Source organism: Globicephala melas, chromosome 19 (genome assembly GCF_963455315.2).
Source record: "Globicephala melas chromosome 19, mGloMel1.2, whole genome shotgun sequence".
NCBI lineage: Eukaryota > Metazoa > Chordata > Mammalia > Artiodactyla > Delphinidae > Globicephala > Globicephala melas.
Window position 1 is genome coordinate 61720206 of NC_083332.1, and position 22424 is coordinate 61742629.

The 22424-nt window shown below is 57.8% G+C and overlaps 2 protein-coding genes across 2 annotated transcripts in view; one reads left to right on the forward strand and one right to left on the reverse strand.

Moving 5' to 3' along the window:
- Nucleotides 1-3301: 3301 nt before the first annotated feature.
- LOC132594073 (uncharacterized) lies at nucleotides 3302-9785 on the reverse strand. Its single transcript, XM_060289886.1, has 5 exons — nucleotides 9467-9785; nucleotides 9189-9293; nucleotides 7155-7280; nucleotides 6165-6392; nucleotides 3302-4047 (listed from the first exon to the last, which is right to left on the reverse strand). The coding sequence occupies exons 1-5, from the start codon at nucleotides 9768-9770 to the stop codon at nucleotides 3740-3742; spliced, it is 1071 nt and encodes a 356-aa protein (XP_060145869.1). The 5' UTR covers nucleotides 9771-9785; the 3' UTR covers nucleotides 3302-3739.
- Nucleotides 9786-19721: 9936 nt separating this feature from the next.
- ZC3H18 (zinc finger CCCH-type containing 18) overlaps nucleotides 19722-22424 on the forward strand; it is a 50927-nt gene continuing 48224 nt past the window's right edge. The window contains exon 1 of the mRNA XM_030849475.3: nucleotides 19722-19913. The gene's annotated coding sequence lies outside the window, so the exon portion shown is untranslated. The remainder of the gene's footprint in view (nucleotides 19914-22424) is intronic.

Genomic DNA, 22424 nt, shown 5'->3' on the forward strand with positions numbered 1-22424 from the left:
GCACAGGCTCAGAGGGGACGCCGCCCAGACACCCTGGCTGCTCCAGCATTTCCCAGGGGAGCCCACTGCCCCCAGGGCCCAGCGCTGAGCTGGGCAGTGTGGCGATGTCCCTGCACCCACGGCGGCCCCTGCTGGAGGTGGGGGGAGTGGGTGACCCACACAGGCTCCCGGAGAGGGGGCAGCAGGAGTCGCTGGCTCCGCCCGCGCTGGGCCAGCACCCGGCCCCACGCCCTCGGCAGCCCTTTGGCATCCACCCCGAGGGCCACACACACTCATCACAGAGCAGAGCCTCGGGGGGAGGGGGGGCGCTCCGAATGGCACCCAGTAAGCCAGCACCAGACATGCTGTCCCAATGGCCCAAGGGCGCTGCACGGCACACCCCGCCCGGGGCCCTGGCACCGTCCCTTTTCCGAGCACTGTTTTGTGGGCCTGTTCCCAGACAGCACCCGCTCTAACCTCTAACTGCCGCATCTACTCCCACGTGGCGACAGCTCCTCTGCGTCATCCAGGACAGCTTGAGTTCTGAGCCGCCGCAGGTCAGGCTTCACACACGTCCCCGCGGGCCTCCCAGCCCAGCTGGGAGTGAACCCCTGGTGTCACCCTCCACACACCAAAGCTGCCTCGCTTTTAGCCCCTTGCGGTGGGAAATCTACCAGAGCACAGTGCCGGCCCGTGTCCCCTTAACCTGGGGGTGCTGCCTGTCACAGGCGCTGTCACAGTTAAGGGCTGGGGCGCCCAGCGGGGGGGCTGGGGCTGTCTGCCTGTCCTGGCGCGTCCCGTAGCGCGGAGCGGGTTGTCGCGGATTTGTTTCCCACCCAGGGCAGTGCTCCTGCCGAGCAGCTCTGGCCCCTCTCCTGCAGGCGCCCAGAACCCCGGGCCCAGGCCCAGCGCTGGTATTTTTGAGGCTCCCCAGGGGGTGGGACATGGGACCGGCTATTGTGAGAACCAGGAAATAGAAGCCGGAGCGACTGAGCGAGGGGCTTCAGGGGGAGGGCCTGACGCACACCAGGTCTGGGGAGCCCTGGACCACCCAACAGCGCTCCTGAGAGCTGTGTGTAAAGCGAAGCCACAGCACAGGCTTACTCCTGGGCAGCGGGGCAGCGCTTTGGGGTCCTCTCTGACTTTCAGAAGTTCCCTTTTTTCCTTTGCAGGGGCGTGGGGTGCCCAAATTAACTTATTTCCTGATTTGCACCCATGTCCTGGGTAGGGACAATAAAGCAGTCACCCTCCCTGGCAGGGACATGTCCCGATGCCAAAAGAAAGGAGCAGAGCGGTTCAGACAGCGGGACCGGCACAGCGGTGAGGCCGGACCCCCGTGACAAGTACCCTCCCTCGGCCCGGTCTTAACTGCGTGCAGGGGCACCCGAGCCCAGGTGTGTGACGGAGCGACGGGAAGAGTATCAAGAAAGGCCAGGAGGAGACCCGAAGGCTCACAGCGGGGGCTCGGTTTGGCCGGAGAGGTAACCTCAGCGTCAGGAGACCGTCCAGAAGGTACCAGAAACAAAGCCTGAAGCCAGGAACAGAGGAAGCAGGAAAAGCTGTCCCAGCTGTGCTGCGTCCGTCGGCGCCCACGCAGGAAGGCCTGCAGAGCTCGTCTCCATTTCACAGATGAAGGAAGAAGGGGCCACGGCTCAGGTCTCGGGACAGCAAGTAACGCGGCCGGGGCTGGCCTCTTAACGCCAGTGCCCAGACTTGGGCCGCGCACACCCTCAGTGGCCACAGGAGATGCTCACGCCCAGGCAGCCTCCATCCCTCGAGCTCAGCCACAAGGTCAAGGTGAGGGCGCCCTCCGTCCAGTGAGGCCCCATTTCTCATCGTCCCCCATCTGTCCCTCGGCTCTCTCTGGGGACAGACCCCACCACGGCCCCAGCTTTCAGGACGCCCTTCCTCCCTGACCGAAGTAATTCCCCATTCCCACCTCTTTCCATCCTGGAAGTCACATTTGGGCGACCTCTGGACACACAGACGTCCTCCCAAACAAGTGTCCACGGAAAATATGCTTTAATGAGCATCACCGGGGCCCAAGAGGAAAATAACTTCGGAGAGAACGGGGATGGGGTCAGGGACCTGTGCCTTTGGCCTAACGAGCTTTGCGGTCAGGAGTTCAGCGGCTCACCCACAGGGGACAGGTGACCGCCTGAAGGTCTCCTGGCCTGTTTCCTCATCAGTAAAACCGGGAGAACTGGAGGTCCCCCTTGACAGGGTCATTGCTGCGTTAGAACGGCTGCTTGTAGCGGGCTGGCCTGGAGCCCCTGACCGTCGGTAAGGACCACCAGGAGGAGGGTCCGGCGTGGACAGGCGGCAGGCAAGGGGCCAGCGGGGCCCGCCGGCTGCGGCTGTCACGTGACCACGGCCACACCCACTCACACCCACGCTCTCCCCTCATTGGTGGATCAGCAGGATGGACAGCCGCGAGCACCAATGGAAGGCCGGGCATCAGTTCGTACTGCTTGGCCGACACCATCCGGCCCCTGTAAATAGGCCGCGTCCTGCCCCGGGGCCCGGACGGCTCAACGCGTAGCAGGCCGCCCGCCGGGCCCTTGACCTGAGGGCTAGCTCTGGGGTCCCAGGTCCTGGCCGCTCGCATGTGGCCCTCGGCCCAGCGGAGCTTGGAGTCACAGGAGAGGTGACAACCGCTGATCTGTGTCCCCGCCCGCGACTTTGAAAGCACTTTCCATACAGAGTCTCGCCTGGGAAGTGGCGGGAAGAAACTGAGGCCTGAGGTTCTGAGAACCGGGCCAGGCAACGGTCCCACGCCCCAGCTGGCCCAGAAACACATCTGGCTCCCCCGCGGAGGGCTTCTTCTGCCACCTGACGCCTGAATTGTCAATGCCTTTGGCTGCAGTGTTCCACCCACAAAAGAGATGGAGTCCGAGAGAAGCCTGGGGCCTGGCCGTCCCACGCCCTGACCTGCCCCTCCGGTGCTGGGTGTAGAGGGCGGTGGTCAGCAAAGCGGGCCCCACGAGAGCAGAGCTTGAACACCTCGGGCGAGGGGGTTCAGGAAGGCTTCCTGTTTCTGGCTGAGGGCCCCAAAGAAACACAGCGCTCTGCTCTGTGACCCAAGGCAGCACCACTCAGGGCTTGTGGTCCAGGGACAGACAGAGCTCAAAGGGGAGGAAGCCGGAGGCCCGGGTACCGGCCAGCCTCAGCACATGTGAGTGGCGAGTCTGCCAGCGGTGTCTGGGTGTCAGCGGTAGAGCTGGGTACCCCTTCTATGTGGTACCAGGTGGCACCGTCCCGCTTGGAAAACGTCGCAACACGGGCTCTGCCCACAGCCAGATTGACACAGGCTATCATGAGAGACTGGAAATGCATTGCTGTAATACCCATCAGGTGGAAAACAGAGTGCTTAAACGAATGAATAATAACAGATGGAAGGTCCCAACTTTACACCAGTGAAGGCTGGCACCCTCCCAGCTTCTTCCTGCTCCTACTCCCCCCCCACTCCCAGAGGAGGGGAGGGAGCTACCCAAATGGAGTCCAGCCACCGGGCCAGAACTAGGACACGTGACCAGTCCTCGTTCATGGGGAGGGAAGGCACCGGGGACCCAGAAGAGCCGTTGGCAAAGGAGTGTCTCCCCTCTCCTGGCCCTGCCAGCCACCAGAGGACAGGACCCAGCACAGGAGCAAACCAAGGGAGGCGAGAGGGGCTGGGCAGGGGGAGGGCAGCCCTCAGACGGTGCTGAAACCAGGCCCCTGCTCCTGGAGTGGGGGCCCAGCTGCCTGAGGGCCCGTGACCTCACTCCCGCGGGTCTGCGTCTTCTGGGGTCCACGCCGTAGCTGGTGGAGCTGAGGCCAGCCGTGCGCCTCTCTGGCTCCTCCATCCCACCCCTGCACAGCCGCTGGAAGGCAGCCGGAACTTCGGGGACGTGAGGCTGTAGATGACGGGGCTGATGGCGCTGTTGGTGTAGACACAGGTGCGGCACAAGAGGAGCCCCCAGGGGTCCAAGAAAGGCCAGGCCACAAAGGAGTAGAGGAGCACCAGTGTGCGGTAGGGCATCCACAGGACGGCAAAGAGTGGCACGACTCCACCAGCATCGGGGTGACCTGCAGGGCGGGAGGGCAGGGGTGGGAAGGCCCTGGCACCCGGCACACCAAGTGACCGAGGGACATGGCTCCTGCCTCAGGGCATGTTTGCTAAGTGATGAGAACGTTACTACAATAATCACTCAAACTACCACTGCGTATGGCTCTGGGCTAAACGTTTCCTGTGCAGGAGCCCGGGGCCGGCATTCAGAGCTGCGCTGGTTGATACGCTCATGAAATAGCCCCACTTCAGGTGGTAAATACTCACTGCCCTGAGCCCCCTGGCGCACCCTATCCCCCAGACCTCTCAGACGCCCAGCAAGTGAAGACCGGATGCCTGGAGCGGGGCCTCGGGCCCGGGGTGACACAGGAAGGCCCCAGGTGGACGCTGTGGCACTCAGGTTACGTCCCCTGCACCGGGCCCTCCAGTGGTTCTGTTTTCATCTCCACATGAAGGACGAGGAAGCAGGGAGTTCCCTGGTGGTCCAGTGGTTAGAACTCGGCACTTTCACTGCCAGACCCAGGTTCAATCCCTGGTCTGGGAACTAAGATCCCGCAAGCCACGCAGACAAAAAAAAAAAAAGGAGGAGAGGAAGCAGAGGCTCAGAGTGAAGGATGACACGGCACATGCACCACGAACCAGCTTCTCCTGCAGCCCGCCTGTGCTCACCACTGTCCTAAGTGGCCCAGCCAGCCACGGTCATATCCCCATTCTACACCCCTATCTGTTCTTTCAGCCCAGGAGTGAGTCGCCAGGCCCAGAAGACAATCCTGTCAGGAGGGGGGCTGAGGACAGGGACACTCTGGGCTCTTCCACCTCACTTCCAGCTGCCAGCCCAGGGTCCCGGCTTCTCTTTGAGGGAGGAGGGTCAATGGTAGGGGAAGGGGCACATGTCCTGGCCACCTCCGAGGGCAGCCTCCACTGACCCACACAAGGAGCTTCCTATGGGCCCCAGAACTGAGGGGAGGTCTCAGGGGGGCCTGTCATCTGCTCTAGGCTTGGGCCCTCCCTGCTGCCACCTTCAGGATGCAGGGGCAGTGGGTGGGAGCATGGGTGCTGGAGCCGGCAGGCGTAAGCTGTGTGACCTTGGGCAGCCCACTTAACCTCTCTGAGCCTCCCTCTTCCACTTGTGGCATCAGGAGAATAGCAGTGTCCTTCCCGGGTCTGTGGAGGGGTAGTGGGGAGAGGGGTCCCCATGAAGTCGTCACTCGTTTGCCCCAGGAAGTTCGACATCTCTCTGTCCATAGCTTTGTGCTGGGGCCATGCTACACCCCGAGTGCAGCAGGCCTTGGCCGCTCTGTGCTTGTGGCTCTCCCTGTCTCTCCATCTCTCTCTCTGCATCTGTCTCTCCTTCTCTCTCCCTGCCTCTGTCTCTCCTTCTCTCTCCGTCTCTCTCTCTCTGTCTCTCTCCCTCTGTCTCTCCATCTCTCCCTCTGTCTCTGTTTCTGTCTCTGTCTCTGTGTCTCCCTCTCTGTCTCTCCCCCTCCACTCACATCTCTGCTGCTCATCCACAGGGGCCCTCTCTGCTCAGCCTTCCCCCTGCCTCAGCCTCTCCGAGTGCCCGTGTGCTTACACGTAGGACCTGTGCACACCTGTCTGGGGCTCCAAACGTATGGGGATCCCCCTGAAACTGGAGAGGGTGCAGCCCCTCTGCTCAGAACCCCAGCTCCCTCCACTCAGAGCCAAGTGCTTCTGGGGCCCCCCATCCTTGCTGACCCTCGGTGCACCAGGCCCTCTCCCTGCCCCCCTCCCCCGCCACCTGGACCACTTCCCGGGTGTCTGCTTGGTCACCTCATATCTTTATTCAGTCATCACCTCAGCAAGGTCTTCCCGAACTTTCCCCTAAACTCCCACTCCCCCAGGCTCCATTTCTTCCTCTGACAGGGTCCATGTTTACTTGTACTGCCATGAGCCCCGGGGGCGGGATGTGTATCTTGTTCTGTTCTCCCCTGTGTCCCCGCACCTAGGAACTGGCCTGGCACACAGTCAGTGCCCAAGGGACACCTGCCGAGTGAGTGGGTGGACGAACGAGGAGCCAGCACCCCCTCTCTGTCCATTCACGCCTCTGCCGCATCTCCCTGCCTCTCTGCAAACCGACCCCGCCCACCCCTGCTCCCCACTGGCCACCCCTGCCCACCTGCTTCCTGGAAGAAGGGGAGCCTCTGGCCCCGGAGCAGCTGCCCGCTGCACCCCGCCTGGCCCACGGAGCTGCCTCCCCTGGGTTCCGGGCTCTGGCCAGTCCTCATCACCCCCGTGCTGGCCCCTGAGCTGGTCCCCGAGCTGTGGCAGGTGGGCCAGGGAGCTCTGGAACAAGACCGCTGGTCCCCGAGCTGTGGCAGGTGGGCCGGGGAGCTCTGGAACAAGACTGTCAGTGGCAGAGGTGAGAGGAGAAGCCCGCTTCCTGGCGCCTGCCCCCGCCCTTGCCGGTTTCCTGCAGGGTCCCACACAGCGTCCCCTCCATAAATGGGGAGCAGACTCAGTTTACCAAGGCTCGTGGCCAGGAAGTCCTGGCCTGCAGGAGGGGTTGGGGTGTACCTCCCTCTCCGCGGCGAACGCGGGACGGAGGAGTTGGAGGCACAGATGCCCAGCCGGTGTGGCCGCAGACCCACTGCCCAGCCAAGCTTTGGGAGACGGTGGGCAGCCCGGCAGCCGCCAGCACAGTAAGGTCTGCCAGGGCCAGGCTGACCAGGGAGCAGTTGGTGGGCGTGTGCACGTCCCGTGTGGTCAGCACCACCACGGCGTTGCCCACAATGCCCACGGCGCACACAAGGAACACCAGGAAGACCGAGACCATCGTGTACTCGGGGCTGGGGACGGCATCATGGGAACCAGGGCCACGGCGCTGGGGCTGCCCGGCCCGCTCCCGTCTTCCATGATGGCTGTGCAGGCGCTGGAGGGGGAGGGGACTCCGGGAGGCGTCCACACCAGCGGCCGGGCCTCACGCTGCCTCTCCAGAGAGCCTGGCCCCACGGACACGCAGGGACCGGGCGCCCGTGACGTGACTGCTTGGCCAGGCGAGGGACAGAACAGGGATGCTCCTTCTGGCCTGTGCCGTAAGTACAGTCAGTGAGCCGCTGGCTCTGCCAGCCTCAGTCCCCTGGAACGTAAATGCAGACGACCGTCATACCTAAGATGCGAGACGGAGCGGAGGTTACCTGGGAGGACGCGCCTCCGGAGCGCTCAGCGGCCAGCTGCCCCCTGTCACTAGGAAGCCACACAGCACGTCCAAGCCCCAGCAAGCTCGTCTGTGAACCTGGGGGAATCAAGACACCTGCTTCTCAGGGACACGGTGAGAGTCCCACAAAACGGCAGGCACGGAAATTTTGGGGCCCGGAGCCTGGCACCTGTCGCATGTCCGTTACTAATGTTAAACTTGAGGCTTTAATCACCCTGGGCCTCAGTCTCCCCATCCTTCAGGGGGTCCTAGCTCAATCCCGGGTGGGCTGTGCAGAGCGGATGAGACGGGAACACCCAGGGCATCCGCAGGGCCCCAGCCGCGGCTACGCGGGCTCTGCTCCCTCTTGCTCTGGAAACGCCAGGGTCAGCCAGCCCCCCTCCACCCATCGGGGTTCATAGGCACCCCTCTCCCTTCTCAGCTCCTGGAGTGATGGCAAAAAGGGTTTGTATCGTGAGCGGATTGAGGGGTGAAGTCACAGCTGGGACTCAGGCAAACGGGTGAAGGCCCAGGGCACACACAACACTGATGCCACACGATACACAGCACACGTACACACGCACACCACGCACCACGCACCTCCAGCCTTTAACCCCGTAGGTGTCACCAGCCAGCAGTGCCGCGTGCCAGCTCCCTCAGAGCGCAGCCTCGCCCCTGGCAGCCCCGCCTCCCCGCTGGACAGGCGACCCAGGACCAGAGCGGAGCCGGAGCTCTGCTGAGCAGACGGATCCAAGGCTGACCCCACCAGAGCTTCACAGGGGGGCCCCCGCTGTGGCCACGGGGCAGGGCCCAGGGCGCAGAGTTAGGGCGGGGCTGGGAGAGAGCTGGTGGCCCCAGGATGCCGGCCACACGCCCACGCACACATACAATACACACAGCACACCTGCACCGCACACGCGTGCAACAGTCACATGGTGTTCACACACGCGCATACGAATGCTGCCCACACAGACAGCCCAACTGCCCCTGTGCACAGCAACACACAGAAATGCAGACACACACAACACACGCGAACCAAACCCCCTGCACAGCATACCCGCCACACACAACGACACACACACACACACACGCACCCACTTCTGCATGCACACACTTACCCACGCACACCTGTACCCACAACACAGGGGCCAAAAGCACACACAAGTACACGAATGCACATCACAACCCAGGCATCTGTGCTGCAGCTAAAGACACACCCCGTCCACGCTCACACACCAGGTGCACAAGCACCAGAACACACGCCACACACCTGGGCCCACAGGCGTCTGCAGACACTCCCACACACGGATCCACGCGGCCTGAGGCCCCTCGCTCTCCCGGAAAAGAGCCTCTCTCCCGTTTAGCTGGAGGAGACGATGGCCCCAGGGTCACAGCAGCCGCCGCGACCCCAAAGCCGGCGGCCCGGGGTCAGGACAGACCCAGAGCTCTCCCAGCAGCCCCCCACCCGTGTGCAAGGGCCCCTGCGGCCCGGCGCTCATCCGGCGGTCCCTGCCGCCTCGGTGTCTCGGGGTCCCCCTCCTGCTCACCTCCATCCCCCTCCTGCCTGCGCGAGCCTGTCTGAACAAAGCCTTCCACCGGGCGGGCAGCCGGGACCACCGTCTCCCAGCTGAGAACTTACCCAGCGAAGAGCCTCAGCACCTTGCTCCTGCCAGAGGGGGACAGAGGCAAAAGAGAGCCGATCCCACAGCAAGGCTTCTGGTTCTGCAGGCTGCAGTGCCGCCCACAGACGTGCTGCGTGCTCACACGCATGCGCCCTCGCCAACCTCTCCCCGCCCCCCGCCTGCCGCCCTTGCTGGGCTGGAGGCAGCCGAGGCAGCTTCCGCCGCAGGGACACCTGTGAGAAGAAAGCCCAACCCCCTGCCTTCCCCAGGCCACAGGTTCGCCAGGCTGGGAAGGACCCCGCTAGCCCGCTGAGCCCCTAGAGCCTGACAGGAAGAGGCGGAGACCCAGGGAGGAGGTGGGGAGGGCGTGAGCTGGTCCCCTTACCTGGGAGGCTGGGATTACCGGGGCGGGGGGCGGGGGGCTCCGATGTCTGGAATCTGAAGGTGAGTCTGGTGTGGGGACCGCCCCCCGAGGGCCTTCCACTGTGATCTGGAGAGGCGGAGGGGACCCTGAGCGGAGCGCCGTGCTGGCTGGGAGGCTGAGGCCCGGGCAGGGGTGCAGGAGCGGGACTGGGGCCCTGGCTTGGGGGCTCCAGGGAGCAGGGGTGCCCCGCCCTTCCTGCCGGGCTGGGGCTGCCGCTGTGCACCCCACGGCTGGCACACCTTCTCTTAGCCCGAAGGGGCCCCTCCGCTGGCTCAGAAAGCAGGAATCGCAGCTGGCACCCCCAAATGGCCAGCGGCCTGGCTCTTCCAAGGCATTTAAAGTGCAGATTCCGGTGCCAGGCCCGGATGCCTCAGGCTGGAGGGACCTGGGTAGCGTGCGGTCCCTGGCCACCAAATGGAGCGTCCAGGCGAAGTGCCCTTGAATACGTCTCCCAGAAAGACCAGCGACACCTAGTGTCTTTTCTTGCTTCTTCACGTCTTGATTTTGGAGCACAGTATACGCAGGGAAAGGTGCAAGAAACATGAAACCACGGTTGAATGAGTAAAGCGAGCACAAGGCTGCCACGCCCGCCCCCACCCTGGGGGCGTCCCCATCACTGTCTTGTGTCGTGCCCGCCTCGGAGCTTTCTATAACCAGAGCCACTGCAACTGTGTCCTGCTTATTCGCTGACACCGGCGGGTGGGGACTCCCCTGGCTGTGTTAACCACTCATCCGTTTCCCCTGCTGTGTGATTCTCTGCCGTAGGGCTGGGCTGCAGCATGTCCACGCAGGATGGACTCTCAGTGCACTTCTGGGTTGTTTCCAGTTTGGGGGAATCAGACGCCACTGTGGTGAACACTCCTGTACATGAATCCTCGCTGAGTGCATTTTCATCTGCTTGGTCCCTAAGATGTGATTCCCAGGACCTGGCTGGACACAGAGATGCGTGGAGGCGGGGGGAGGGCCGCTGGGGAGGAGAAAGGGCGGCAGAAGCGACAGCATGCCGGGCTGGCTGTGGTCCCACTGCCCCAAACATGGCAGCCCAGCTGCCCACTGGGGCTGCCTGGAGCACTGGGAGGGCCACACGGAGGGCTCCGCAGTACCCGGTGGGCAGGGGATCTCCCTGGCTCTCCCTGCCACCCCTAGCCCACCTCCTGCACCTCTCCCCTCTCCTCCAGAATGGCCCTCCCCTGGGAATTCCACTCCCAGGACCGCTCTCGACTGCTGTCCTGCTGTCTGGTGCTGAAATCACCAGGCTGGACCACAGTCTGTCTCCAGCCTCACATTCGGCCCTCGCGCTACACCACTCGCCTGGCTCTCGGGCGCAAGACTCCTCTTTCTCTCTCGGACAGGAAAAAGGTGCCAGAGGGGCAGAGGCATCGCCGCCCGGCACCTATGTATAGACTGCCTCACCCGCCCTGAGTTCTCACCCACTAGCTCACCTGTGGACAGACCACAACCCGCAGACTTGCCTGCGTCTCCACCCGCCGGGTGCCCCTGGAGTCCTGCAGCCAGCAACACCCCGCCCGAGCAGCCCAGAGACCCTCGGTGGCTTCTCCCAGGTATGACGCAGTTACGGAGGTCTTGTTCACAGTAAGGCAACTCGCTGACAACTTAGATGTCCACTCAGAGTGGTAAGGACTTGATGCTGTGTCCCCACAGCTGGATGTCTGGCAGTTAAAACAGATGTGGTTGAGAAAAACTGATAGGCACGCGATCCGTTGAGTTAAAGGGTGGGCTGCAGATCGTAGGTGAGCGCTCTCAGCTGTTTGCAAAATGTATTCGTGTCTAGTAGCAGCCATCGTCCAGGAGCTTGGCATGTGCCAGGCGTGGGGCCCGGCCCTGGGCATCTTGTGTGGCCATCACAACTATCCCCTCATGGTGACGACTGTTATTGTCGCCGTTTTTCAGAAGAGAAAGCAGAGCCTCACAGGCACAAGTTGGTTAGCTCAAAGCCACAGAGCTAGTCAACGGTAAAGCTGGTATCTGAACCCAAATCTCTCCTTCTACAAAGTTGGTGTCCTAGGCCACAGGCTCCAGAAATGTCTGGAGAAAAGGGACACCCAGCACTTGGGTCACCTTGTTTCTCTGTCTGCATCGATAAACGTGGGTTGATTCTGTAGTTAGGAAAAGAGACAAGGGATTTCCCTGGTGGCGCAGTGGATAAGACTCTGAGCTACCACTGCGGGGGGCCTGGGTTCGATCCCTGGTCAGGGAACTAGACCCCACATGCATGCCACAACTAAGAGTTCACATGCCGCAACTAAGGAGCCAGTGAGCTGCAACTAAGGAGCCAGCCTGCTGCAACTTAAGACCACGTGCAACCAAATAAATAAATATTTTTTTAATATATTGTAAAAAGAAAGAAAGAAAAGGAGATGAAATGCCCCACTGAAAGGCTGCCTGTCTCATGGGATCCTTCCTGTATTTGGTCCCAAGGCCCTCCACCTTGATGCCCTGCTACTCCCTGGAACCATCTAGACGTCTCCACGCCCAGGATCCAAAGCGTAAATGTCTGGTCCTGTGTCAGAGGCCCTTCTGGCTGGTCGGCGACCACACTGTCTGGTTAGTAATGAATATTTGAGCAGCACGCCTGCGTATTTGTGGCCATGGGTTCTGCTGGAATCTGGGCAGAGAGGAGTGGATGGCTCCAGGCCAGGTGAGGAAGGCGTGGGGTGGGAGGTGCTCCTGGAGAGTGACGTGATGTCTGTGTCAAAGAAGACGGAGGCAGAGACAGAAGGCTGTAGGTATAAAGAGACTAGGCAGGGTGGTGCTTGAAAGGGGAAAAGTCACACTCAGGCAGTGAGCTCACACAGAGGCTGGGCACCTGTGGGTGGGGCGCCTGGTCCCCGCCATGGCACTGCCCCTGCCGCCTTGGTCGTCTGGTGCCAGGTGACTGGCCACCCCCAGCGCAGGACTGACACTACAGCATGCTTGTTATCCCGCCTTTCTGCCGGCGGCTCTTCTGCACGTGAGGATGGCTGGGACGGTGTCCGGCTGCCTGTCTAGTGCCCACAGGGAGGATGGGCCGGCTGGACGGGGCCTCTGCCTCTCCCTGCAGCCAGACCAGCAGACAACCGGGCTCCCGACACGACAGCTCAGCACCCTGTCCCCTGCGTCGCCAAGGCCCAGCCAGACTGAGGGGCTGCTGGGGAGCTCAGTCCTCGCAGGCAGGCAGGATCCCTTGGGGCCGTCCTGGAGCCCGGCCACCACAGTCTACTTGTCTTCAGCATAGGAAGCTGCCGGCTGGACCACAGCATGGCCTGCAGGTTCACATGGGCTCTGTTGGTGGCCGAAGTGGAGGAGGGTGTTGGGGTGTGAAAGTGCCGCACCCGGGTTGTCCACCGTGGGAGGGAACCCAGGGTCCTCGATAAAGGCCTTGAGGTGGGAACTGAGCTGACCTTTATCCCTTAGCTCAGTATTCACTCATCAGGACCTCCCTGGTGGCCCAGCGGTTAAGACGCCACACTTTCACTGCTGAGAGCATCAGTTCGACCCCTGGTGGGGGAACTAAGATCCCACAAGCCGTGCGGCGAGGCCAAAAGAAAAAAATCATTCATTCATTCACCAGAACCAGCCTGCCCAGGCCCTGCTGTGCGACAGGCCCTGGGGCCACAGAAACAACACAGCTTCAGGCGAGGCGGTCCCAGGACCCCTTTCCCCTAACCTCCCAGCAGCCTGTGAACCTCATGAGACAGGGGCAGGCAGCCACCCGTTGGCTGGGTTTCAGGGTTGCCCCTGGATGTCTCCAGGGAGGGAAGGAAGCCAGGTGGGGTCAGTGCCGGGAACCCCATGAGGCCAGGATGGAGCCTGGAGGGACGAGGGGTCCCACGGGGTCAGCACCCCTGACGGTGGAGCCCATCCTTTCCTGAGAGTAGAGCCCTCTCACTGCGTCTGCATAGGGGCTGCTGCGATGTGAGTGGGGTCTGGATGAAGATGGGGGAGTGTGCACGTGTGTGCACGTCAGGGCCCGCACATAAGCCTGCGCCCACCTGTGCCCTTCACCACGTGACCGTGAGCTAGTGCAGGGGACGGACAGCATTTGAACGTTCAGGAGCCTGAGGCCCTCCCAGCATGGGACCCCAAATGCCCGGACTGGCGCGCCCTCTGGTGGCTGACTGGCATCCGGTCGCTTGGAGAGGCGAGGACGACTGGTTCCCTCCTCCCGGTGGATCCGTCCAGCAGATTCATTTTCGCATATGGGGCTTTCAGACAGAAGCCCTCGTGCGGGGCTCACCCTCGCCCCTGGACAAATTCATAAAGACACACACGCATACGCTGAGGCATTTGGGGCGGGGTCGAGGGGATGAGCCCTGAGCGAAGGCAGAGGGCAACGTGAGCCCTGCACCCACCGTGGCGTCGGGGCACAGAAAGGAGCAAGCACAGCGGTGCTGAGCTGAGGAGGCGGGACACACCGGTGGGGCTCGAGGGGAAGCTCCCACCCTGGGGAGAACCTCAGGAACCAGCGGAAAGCACCTGGGGGGGAAGGGCCGCGGCGCGGAGCCAACAGTGTGCGGCACTGGGAGAGACAGGTTGCAGATGGAGCCTGCGGACGGGGAGGTGGGCGTAGAAGGCCTCCTCCCCGGGAGCACGGACCAGCCCTGGTGACTAGAAGCAAATCTTAACAGGGCCCAGTGATCTGCTAAAACCACCTGCCGGGAAGCATGAAGCCTCGCCTTCTTTGGGAGTAGATAATTCATCCACAACGTCCCACAGCAAATTGAAAATACAAGGCGTGTGCTGAAAAAGGGCCAGCTCGCTGAAAACCAGGGGAAACGCGGCAGACCCCCGGGTGATCCAGACGCAAGAGCTGTCAGACGGGGGCTTTCAAATAACCGCCTGCCGCGCCCTTCTTGTCAGTGCCTTGCTTAGGAGCCTCCCGTGGCCCCATGGCTCCTCAGCGGGGCACCCAGCGCCCCCTCCCACCTCGGAAGCAGCTTCGCTTCACCCCTGTATAGATTTATGTATAGATTTCTACACAGAAGCTTGGGATCCATATGTTACAATGCTAAACAATTACAATCTTGGGCTTCCCTGGTGGGGCAGTGGTTGGGAGTCTGCCTGCCGATGCAGGGGACACGGGTTCGTGCCCCGGTCCGGGAAGATCCCATACGCCGCGGAGTGGCTGGGCCCGTGAGCCATGGCCGCTGAGCCTGCGCGTCCGGAGCCTGTGCTCCGCAACGGGAGAGGCCACAGCAGTGAGAGGCCCGCGTACCGCAAAAAAAAACAAAAAATAATTACAATCTTGTAAGTATTGTGTGATATTACAATCACCTGTAAACATTTGGGCCATTTCTGGGTTTTGCCTTTGTTCTTTCGGTTATTACGAAGAGACCTATGAACATCGTTGCCGGGATGGGCAAGAGAGTCCCAGGCCAGTGGTTCTTACTCTTTCCTGGGGCCTGTTAACCTGCAGGCCGCTGGCCCACAGCCAGAGATTCTCAAGCAGCAGGAGTGGGGCAGGGCCTGAGAATGTGCATTTCTAACAAATCCCCAGGTGCTGTTGCTGTTGACGATCCAGGGACCCCGCTGTCTAGGGTGGAGCTGCTGATCCCGGGCTCTGCTCTCACTAATGCCATGCTGTTTCCCAAGGTGGTCGTGGCCCAATGCAGATTACCACACCTTTAAGTTCCCATCCAGCGTTCCACGATTATGGCCGTGCAGATGTCTGTCACAGCCCATGGCCACAGCTATTTTAATGTAGGCCCATTGGCTCAGCTGACCCAAAGGCCCTTGCCTGATGGGACCACACGTATTGTCCCACAGAATGTGGGGGGATGTGCCAGTTAATATCACCGTGGCTGCCGGTGACAGTGACCCCAAATGACCAGGGCTGGATGAAACAGATGTTTACGTTTCTCTTTTGTAACAGCCACAGCCAGAGTACCTTAATCTGGAGACAGCCTCATTCACTAGGTCACTTGGGTTTTGTGGTCCGACTGCCTGGGGTGGAATCCCAGCTCTTAGATGTTACAGTTTCTATTTCCCTGACTATAAAACGGAGAGAATGGTGGGGCTGCCTCCCAGGATTCCACGAGATCGCTGGGCACCAGACCTGCTGTGAGTCCATGTAAGGGCAGATGTTTGTGCCTGTCACCTCCTGTCTCTTCCTTCCCTCCTGAGAGGGAGGCAGCAGGGGTGAATAGCCCCACTTCGCAGAGCCGGAACACTGAGGCCTAGAGAGCACTGCTTGCATCGTTATACTTGGGGAGTCAGTGGCTCAAAGTCGAGGATTTAGATTCAGAGAGACCTGGGTTCTAATCCCACCTTGGCCATTTTCTGTCTTTCTAAATGCACCTCCCCGCCCTCCCCCATACACACACACACACACACACTCCAGATGTTGAAAACACTGTGATTAGTAACCCCAGGTGGGGGGCCGGGGGGGGCCGGCAGCGGCCCGGGGGTACAGAGCCGGGGCAGCACACTCAGGGTTGGGTTTTATCTGGGGGCAGAGGGAGCTGCTGGAGGGGTCTCAGGCCGGAGTGATGAGATTGGAACCAATCCGAGATTTAGACACGTGGCTCTGAGTGCCAGGAGAGGGTAGGGCTGGGGCAGTGTCACACTGGGAAAGGGGGGAGGGGCTGGAGCTGTGGTCTTAATCCTGGCAGGTGGTGAATGTGGCTGGATCCAGAGGCGAGGGGAGGGAGAAACGGGAGGACACTCAGAGATTCACCTATGAGGAGTCCCCTCCCCCAAGCCTCTCCCACCGCCTCTCAGCTCCCACCCACCTCCTGTCCTCTACCATCTCCCTTCATTTCTCTCCTTTTGTTTTTTAATTTTCATTTATGTATTGATTGATTTTTGGCTGCGTTGGGTCTTTGTTGCCGCGCACGGGCTTTCTCTAGTTGCGGTGATCAGGGGCTACTCTTCGTTGCGGTGCGCGGGTTTCTCATTGCGGTGGCTTCTCTAGTTGTGGAGCACGGGCTCTAGGAGGGCAGGCTTCAGTAGTTGTAGTATGCGGGCTCGGTAGTTGTGGCTCGCGGGCTCTAGAGCGCAAGCTCAGTAGTTGTGCACAGGCTTAGTTGCTCTTTTCTTAAAGAGATTCTTAAAAAAAGAATAGCTTTATTCTTAAAGAGCTTTATTTCTTAAAGAGCTTTATTTCTTAAAGAGCTTTATTTCTTAAAGAGCTTTATTTATTTATTTCTTAAAGAGCTTTATTTATTTCTTAAATAGCTTTATTTCTTAAAGAGATTCTTAAAAAAAGAATAGCTTTATTGAAGTATAATTCATATGACATAAAATCTACCCTTTTTTAAATTAATTTTTATTGGAGTATAGTTGCTTTACAATGTTGTGTTAGTTTCTACTGTACAGCAAAATGAATCAGCTATACATATACATATATCCCCTCTTTTTTGGACTTCCTTCCCATTTAGGTCACCACAGAGCATTAAGTAGAGTTCCCTGTGCTCTACAGTATGTTCTCGACAGTCGTCTATTTTATACCTACTGTCAATAGTGTATATGTGTCAAACCTAATCTCCCAATTCCTCCCACCCCCCAAAATCTACCCTTTTAAAGTGCACAATTCAATGGTTTTTAGTATATTCACGAAGTTGTACAACCAGCACAACTGCCTGACTCTGGAATATTTTCATCACCCCTAAAAGAACTTTTGTCCCCATTAAGTGCTCATTCCCCATCCCACCACCCCCAGCCCCTGGTAACCTCTCACCTACTTTCTGACTCTGTGGATTTGCGTCTTCTGATATTCCATGTAAATAGAACGTATTAGTCAGCTCAGACGACCATAACAGATACCGCAGACTGGAGGGCTTCAACTACAGACATTTATCTCTCACAGTTCTCGAACCTGGAAGTCCAGGCTCCGGGCTCTGGCGAGAGCCCCCTTCCACCTTCTTGTGTCCTCTTACGGTTGGACTACGGCATCTCTTCTTAGACAGAGTTCAGTCTTCTGTATGGCTGAGTAGTACTCTACTGTATGGATGGGCCACATCTTTTTTTTGGCCGTGCCACACGGCTTGTAGGATCTTAGTTTCTGGACCAGGGATCGAACCTGGGCCTTTGGCAGTGAAAGGGCCAAGTCCTAACCACCAGACCCCCAGGGAATTCCCTGGACCACATTTTACTGAGCCATCATCAGTTGATGGACACCTAGGTTGTTTCCACTCTGGGGCTGTTGTGAATAACACTGCTGGAACATTCGTGTACAGGTTTTTGTTCACACATTTCATTTCTCTGGGAGTGACATCACCGGGTCAAATGGTAGCTCCATGTCAATGCCCTCAATTTCTTCTCTCGCTCATGCATTCACACATGGTCCACTGCAAAGTGAAAACGTGGGCCCCTTGTTGAAAAATGATTAAGAGTCTTAAGGCGAGGACAGCAGAGCATTCGACCAAGCCCAGGGTCCCTCTAAGGGCAGGTTCCTATTGTAACATGGACAGTTTGATGCTCTGCAGTAGGCTCGGTGTGGCTCCACCCTGATGGTTGTGAAGGCAGTTGGTAAGCTGTAAAAATACTCCCAATGCCACATGATGTCCTTCTGATCAAGGACATTAAGCTGATTGCATTTAATAAGATACAGAGCTGTTTATCCACGTGGAAAGAGTGTAAAATTTTAAGCTCTGATATTTAAACGCAGTATCTTTTTTTGTTGTTGTTGTTGTTGCAGTACGCGGGCCTCTCACTGCTGTGGCCTCTCCCGTTGCGGAGCACAGGCTCCGGACGCACAGGCTCAGCGGCCATGGCTCACGGGCCCAGCCGCTCCGCAGCATGTGGGATCTTTCCGGACCGGGGCACGAACCCGTGTCCCCTGCATCGGCAGGCGGACTCTCAACCACTGTGCCACCAGGGAAGCCCCTAAACGCAGTATCTTTAAAAAATGATTAACTTTTGTGTTGAGCTGATTATTATTTTGTTTTTGTTTCTGTTTTTTGAGCTGATTATTTTTAAGAAATCAGTGTTAAAAATTCAACTGAGTAAACTTGAAGATCTAATTAGCTTTATTCAACAATTTATGAATCAGGCTGCATGCCATCTAGCAAGCAGAAAGGCTTCTAAAAGCTGTACAAAATGGAGGTTGTTATAGGCACAGGAGGGTGGGACAAGGAAGTTAAAAGGGTGGGTTACTTCCAGCAAGGGCACCTTCCTTCTCTTAAGGGATGCAGGGGTCTTAGGCAGATCACCTCCCTAGTGCTGACTGATGGGTTTAAATTACCACTCTAGGGAGAGGCTACAACTTCAATTAAATTAGGTATTAAGTCTTGATAGGCTTAGCATACGTGACTCCATTTTGGACCTGTTGCTACTTTTTAACAACATTGGGAATAGTTCTAAATGCTTAAGCTTTCAGTGGTCTATGTCCTTTTGCCAGCCGGGAGTCCTATTTTTATTATTTGCTATGGGGAAAATCCCACCCTGGAACTCTCATTCTAAGACAGCACACAAAAAAAATTTGCTTTTCAATTTATAAGCTAATTAAGGTTGATTTTTACTACTGAGAACTTTATGGTGCTTCCAGCAAATAGGTTACAAGCCACAGTGTGGTAAAATCCACCAGGACTCTATGAAATTTTCTTTTTAGTTCATCCTGTTTCTTAACCCAAAGATAACACCACAAAATGATGAAGCAAACTTTTCAACACTGGATTGCCTACAAAAAAATAATAAAAATTAAATGTTTAAGCTTTGACATTTAAACTCAATATCTCAAAAAAAATGATTAAATTTTGTGTTGGACTGATTATACTTGATAAAGCAGGAACTATTTAGTCGCACAGAAATAGTTTTTAAAAAATGTTTAGGCTTCATTCTTTCAAAGATTTCCTAATTGAATCACCTGGATACATCATGCTTAAGATTCAGTCAGAAATACACCAGAGATGCTCTCTAAAATAATCGGTGGGAGGTTGGATGAAACAAAATGATTAATCATCAATAGCATTACGTACTTATTTGTGTCTCGACATCACATCAACTGTTAATTTTATTATGTCGTCATTTCTTAGAATATTTGTTATACAAATAAAAATAGTTTCTTTGTAAAAAAATGTTTAGTCTTTGACATTTAAACTCAGTTTCTCGAAAATGATTAATTTTGCGTTGCATTAATTATATTTAACAGAGAGGGAGCTATTTAGTCCCCGGGAAGAAGTTTAATGTTTAAGGTTTGCTATTTAAACTCATTTCCCGGAAAGGATTAACTTTGGCTGGGACCTCTTCAGCCAGAACTTAGCAGGTAAGTTCCGAGCCCCGAGGTCGCAGGACCCACCTCCGCGGGTCCGCTACCGCCAGCAGAGCGCACTGCCAGGTGCGAACCGTCGCTCGCGGGTCACGAGACCGCTCGGCTCGCGAGGCCCTCCCTGCGCCTAGGCGGGCGGAGCGCCGGCTGGGAGATCCGCCCCAGGGGCGGTGCCCCGGCCGCGCCTGCGCCGTGCTATCTCGGGCGGGCGCGCGCCGCGGGGCGCGCGGCCGCGCGGAGGCCGGAAGGAAGCGGACGGAGGGCGTGGCAAGCGAGGGAAGCCCGCCGGGCCGCAGACAACCGTCGCGGCCTGATGACGTCGCACAATGGCCGGCCCCCGCGGGTAGTGGAGCCCGTTTGTTCCGCCCGCGTCGCGCCTCAAGCCGGAGCCTGTGAGGAGCGGAAGGGCTGAGGGACCTCATCTCCGCGCCGCCCCGACACCTGCGAAGCCGTGGCCCCCTCTCTGCCCTTGCGCTGAGGTAAGTGATGGCGATGGCGGGAGGCCGGGCCGGCGGGAGGAGGAGGCCGAGGCGGCCGGGCGGGGAGCGTGGCGGCGGCGCGGAGCCGAGGCCCGGGAGCCCCGCCGCCTCCGCCTCCGCCTCCGGGGAGCGCTCCAGGCTGCCTCCAGCCGAAGCGTGGCTCTCGGGCCCCGGGAAGGGGAAGCTGAGCTAGGCACGATCCCACGTTCCTTCCGGGCGAGCCGGCCTGGGGGTCCTGGACCCCCTCAGGTCGAGCGCCCGACAGCTGCTTCCGCTCTCTGCAGTGGGGTTGATCTCCCGAAGCTGTCATTTCTCTTCCGGGATATTCGCGTGGCATTGCTTTCCGCCCACAAGGATGGGGTGGGGGGCGGAAGGAGGCACACGGGTTCGCCCTCCGGATTGGGGATAGGCTCTTCCGGAGCTTTGAGCTCCCCGGAGCCTCCTGGAACTTGCTCCCTCGGCTTCCCGGAGGCACAGGTAGGACCTATTGGCTGTGTCCCAAGACGCGAGCCACTCTTTGGAATAAAATTCCTTGTGCCCCTTTGGTTAAGAGCCCAAAGGATGCCGGCTCATTGCTGGGAGAACCTAAGACTTAAAGACTTTCAGCCTTACTCCTGCTAAGACTTCAGTGTTACTGACTACTTCATGACAGCTGAGTTTGCCGGCTACAGTGGTTGATCATCTTAAATGAGCTGTTCAGCTCTCTATCTGTGAGAGCAGGTCAGTTCTTCAGATCAATTTGGGGAGAATGGACGAAGGGAGCATTTAGAGACATAGCAGTGCTGTCATCTTTTCTCCTTTGATTCTCATCTCCTTCGTGTTGCCTGTGGAGTGGTCCTGTCCCAGAGCAGAGGTTGGGATTCTCAGGGTGAGCCTGGACCCAGGCTGATTCCCGCTTCCCAGGCAGGGGAGTCTTTGCCTGATGATTTTACAATCTGAGCACATGTGTGGAGCCCAGCCAGCTCTGGAAACCAATCAGGTGTGTCCCAGAGGCTGGAACGTGTCTCCGGTTCTGGGTGGGAAACGATCAAACACTGAAGAGGTTTTTTCCTTTTTCACAGATCATCTCAAGGTGAGTGCTTCCTCCCTGAGGAGTCGTTTGATGTCAAGTTTAGTCAGTTTGGGGATGGTGTCTATCACCAACCTTGACATCCTTCCTTTGGATGTTGTAAATCCATGAAATTATGAATCTGAATTTTAACCAGATGTACCAGAACTTGGGCATTCAGATAGGGACTGCTCTGTTAAAAATCATTATCCTGGAAGGTTAGGCTTGTATTTCATTGGTGCTCCTTTGCCAAAACCTCTTTGGAACTGCTGTTTTGGTAGTAAATATACAAGCCGTAGTAAATATACAAGCCATAGGAGAAAAGTCAGTCTCATTCAATACTCACACCCCATGTTTGACCAAAACCCATCTTACCTGGCTTGGGAACTCACCTCACTTACCAGACCAGGCTCTGAACAGCTTCCTGCCGTTTGTCAAAGTGACCCACCGTGAGAGAGGGAAGACTTGCTGCCACTGAGAGTGCCAGGGGAGTGTTCTGCAGGTTCCAAAGGTTGCTGAGAAGGAAAAGCTCCCACCTGTTGTGTACTGTACCAGTGTCCTTGCAGTCAGGGCGCAGCCTTCCAGAATGACCGCTGGGAAACGAGGCAGCACCCACTCTGTCTCAGTTCTAGAATAGTCTTCTAAAAAGTAGGCAGTTACTTCAAGTTTCTTTCTGGCGTGCAACAGGTAGTTTATCAAGTAATGAGACTTTGTGATTTATTCAAGCAGCGTCTCTCAGTCCCCGTCTGCCAGTGTAGTACGCTGTGGAGACACAGTGATGGACACTGTTATTCTGTTCTCCAGGCAAGTTCACTGTCTTGTGGGTCAAAGGACTAAAGAGTTCTAAACTTTGCCAAGAACGCTCGATGACGGGTGATTGATTGTGTGAGAAGAAAAGACTGAGTAAGAATAGTGAGCCTGGGGGTTGTGAAGACGTGCAGACGACCCTCCATTTCACTGTGTGCATTTAATAGACCACATGGTTTTCTTGGCTCCTGACACAGAGCACATACTCAGATATTGGCCAAATTGAATTAATCTCAAAACAGGACACCGACGCCCAGAGAGCCAGTTAACTCGCCCAGAGCGGGGCCCGGAACACACACCGTCTTCTGACCCCCAGGGACACACCCCTTCTGTGCAGCGGGGTGTGACTCAGGTTGCTTCTGATAAGCAGGAAGATTCTTTGGCATGTTTTCCTCTGCAAGCTGTTCACCTGTGTGTAGCGTCAGATTGGAAAATCCCAGGAGGTTCCACAGGGAAAGAAGAGATGGGACCCCTTTGCTCAGGAGATTGTCAGAGCCTCCTAAGGGTGACTGTGTGTCCCAGTATGCCTAGGACAGCCAGGCTCATGCCTGCTGTAATGGTTAACAGTGCCCCCTTTCAGTCTCAAACACGCCCCCAAGTTCAGACAATAAGTTATATGGTAGCTCTGCTACCAAGTGCCAGCCATTTGCTGAGCT